At 63.9% G+C, this 2,259-nt stretch overlaps 1 protein-coding gene across 1 annotated transcript; it reads left to right on the forward strand.

Moving 5' to 3' along the window:
• Nucleotides 1-237: 237 nt before the first annotated feature.
• On the forward strand, nucleotides 238-2,259 carry IZUMO4 (IZUMO family member 4). Its single transcript, XM_006897925.1, has 9 exons — nucleotides 238-460; nucleotides 585-665; nucleotides 761-832; nucleotides 1,162-1,188; nucleotides 1,273-1,348; nucleotides 1,428-1,475; nucleotides 1,562-1,576; nucleotides 1,793-1,810; nucleotides 2,169-2,259. Exons 1-9 carry the CDS (start codon nucleotides 247-249, stop codon nucleotides 2,257-2,259), a joined length of 642 nt encoding a protein of 213 aa, XP_006897987.1. The 5' UTR covers nucleotides 238-246.

Consider the following 2,259-nt stretch of genomic DNA (forward strand, 5'->3'; position numbering starts at 1 on the left):
GGCCTCAGGAAAGGAGGCGGGACGTGCGTGCGGGGCGGGGCCTCAGGCCGGAGGAGCGGCGTGCGCACAGGGCGGGGCCGCGCAGTGCGTGCGGCGGGGGGCGTGGCCTGGCCGCAAGGCCGCAGCTGTCAGTTGCCAGCAGAGGCGGCGCTGTCAGTTGGGCCTGAGACGTGAATAAGCGGGTGCGGGGCGCGGCCCCGGCCCAGCGGCGCCGTTGGTTGGCCAGCGTGCGGGCGGGGGAGGGCCATGGCCCTGCTGCTGTACCTGGGCATGACCGCGGCGCTGGCCCGCGGCTGCCTGCACTGTGACAGTAACTTCTCGGTGAAGTTCTCCTTCTACCGTAACCACGTCAACCTCAAATCCTGGTGGGTCGGCGACATCCCCGTGTCGGGCTCGCTTCTCACCGACTGGAGCCAGAACACCATGAACGAGCTGCATCTAATCATCCCCGCAGAGATCAGTGAGTGCGGACTGGCCTGCGGTCCCCCAAGATCCACCCAATCCCTGATGCTCAGACCTCGCCCCCAAAACCCAGCCCCCGGACTCGAGGTCACCGGCCTACGGCCTCCTCCTCCTGTCCCCAGCCCGGGAGAAGCTGAGCGAGGTGGCCAGCGCGGTATACCAGAGGTTGGATCAGCTGTACCAGGGGCGGATGTACTTCCCGGGTAAGGGGTAAATCGAGGCAGAGCCCAGCCCGTGGACATACCTGCTTCCCGACACAACCCAGAGCCCACTCCCCCTCTTCTGCCTCTCCTATCAGGGTACTTCCCCAACGAGCTGCGCTCCATCTTCCGGGACCAGGTGCACCTCATCCAGAATGCTATCATTCAGAGTGAGGAGAGGACACAGAGGGTGTCCGGGCTTGGGGAGGTGCTGCAGGGAGAAGGGTGGCGGGGACAAGTGGGAGGTGCAGAAACCCCTCACCATGCTGGGAAGATCCTTCTAGCTCAGTGCTGGGACCAGGGCTGGGGGAGCCCAGAGAAACTCAGGAATTTGAATAAAGGCCACCACTGCCTCCCTCTCCTCCCACTGGTGCCTGGAGGGCTGTGGAAGCCCACACTGGGACAGCAGGCCCCCTCCCCTCTGAGGGACGGATGCCCATGCCCAGATGTGGGCAGCCAAGGGCCGGGGGCAAAGTGTTGCCTTCTTGTCCCCCCACAGGCCGCATCGACTGTCAGCAACACTGTGGTGAGTGGGGCCCTGCCTGGGCCAGGGTGACAGGCCCAAGACGACATGGATGTGGAACCTGAGGGAGGTGGGCCTGTGTTGCAGGCATCTTCCGGTATGACACCATCTCTTGCACCAACTGCACGGACTCCCATGTTCTCTGCTTTGGCTACAACTGCGAGTAGGGCCAGCGGCTCGGGCAGGGTGCTTCTCTTGGGGGGTGGGAGCATGCCTCCTGCTCACCCCCGCCTTCCTTGCAGGTCGTCTACGCAGTGGCAGCAGGCAGTACAGGGCCTTCTCTCGTACATGTGAGTGGGGCCTGGGTAGCTGCTGGGCTCAGCGTGGGGACGCCACACTGGACCAGATGGACCTGACCTGGTCCCTATTGTTGTAGAAGCGCATGGCACAAGTAAGTCCCCTTCGTCAGCCAAGACATCCTATCAGAGGCTGTGGGGGTGCGCGGGGCGCTCACAGGGTGAGTATGTGAGCACAGGGGCCCGAGGAGCCAGTGGGGGACCGCCCTTCCTTCAGGGTCTCCTGTCCCACGCCGATGACTCCATCCCCATGCGCCACAAGCACGGATTCTTCCTGGCGCTCACAGCCTGACTGGGCCCTTGTCTTTCAGACAGGACACCAGCATGAGGTAAGGCTGCAGGACGTCCCCTCCACAGCCCTGGCCTTCTGGGGTGGGGTCTGAGGGAAGGAGGCAGGGAGGCAGGTGCTGTGGGAGTTCCCTGGAGCCTGGCGAGCAAGTCTGGCTGTCATCTGTACAACCATACCCCATGTGATCATCCTGTGAACCCACCTCCTTCTCGTCTTCACGTCTCACCGGGGGACAGACACACCCCAGCTTTGTGAGTGACTCAGGAGGGCGCCTTGGGACCAGTCCTCAAAACCCAAGGCCCTCAAATCCCCCTGGGGTAGACTGGCCATGTGGGCAGGAGGGGTGGGGACAGAGGGTGTGCTGTGCCTGAGCTGACAACTGGCAGGTGGCCCTGTAGCCTAATGTTGCCGCGCCTCGTGTGTCTGGAGCCACCACACCTGGCCAACTTGACGCTGGAGAACGCCTCCGAGTGCCTGACCCAGCACTGA

Source organism: Elephantulus edwardii, unplaced genomic scaffold, assembly GCF_000299155.1.
Source record: "Elephantulus edwardii isolate Elephantulus edwardi_28Jun2011 unplaced genomic scaffold, EleEdw1.0 scaffold00217, whole genome shotgun sequence".
In the NCBI taxonomy this organism is placed as follows: domain Eukaryota; kingdom Metazoa; phylum Chordata; class Mammalia; order Macroscelidea; family Macroscelididae; genus Elephantulus; species Elephantulus edwardii.

Excerpts from the sequence above, each read along its gene's own strand:
- IZUMO4 (XM_006897925.1), top strand. The coding sequence starts at position 247 with ATGGCCCTGCTGCTGTACCTGGGCATGACCGCGGCGCTGGCCCGCGGC. Across the intron at positions 461-584 it reads AATCATCCCCGCAGAGATCA|CCCGGGAGAAGCTGAGCGAG; the intron begins GTGAGTGCGGAC and ends TCCTGTCCCCAG. Across the intron at positions 666-760 it reads GGGGCGGATGTACTTCCCGG|GGTACTTCCCCAACGAGCTG; the intron begins GTAAGGGGTAAA and ends CTCTCCTATCAG.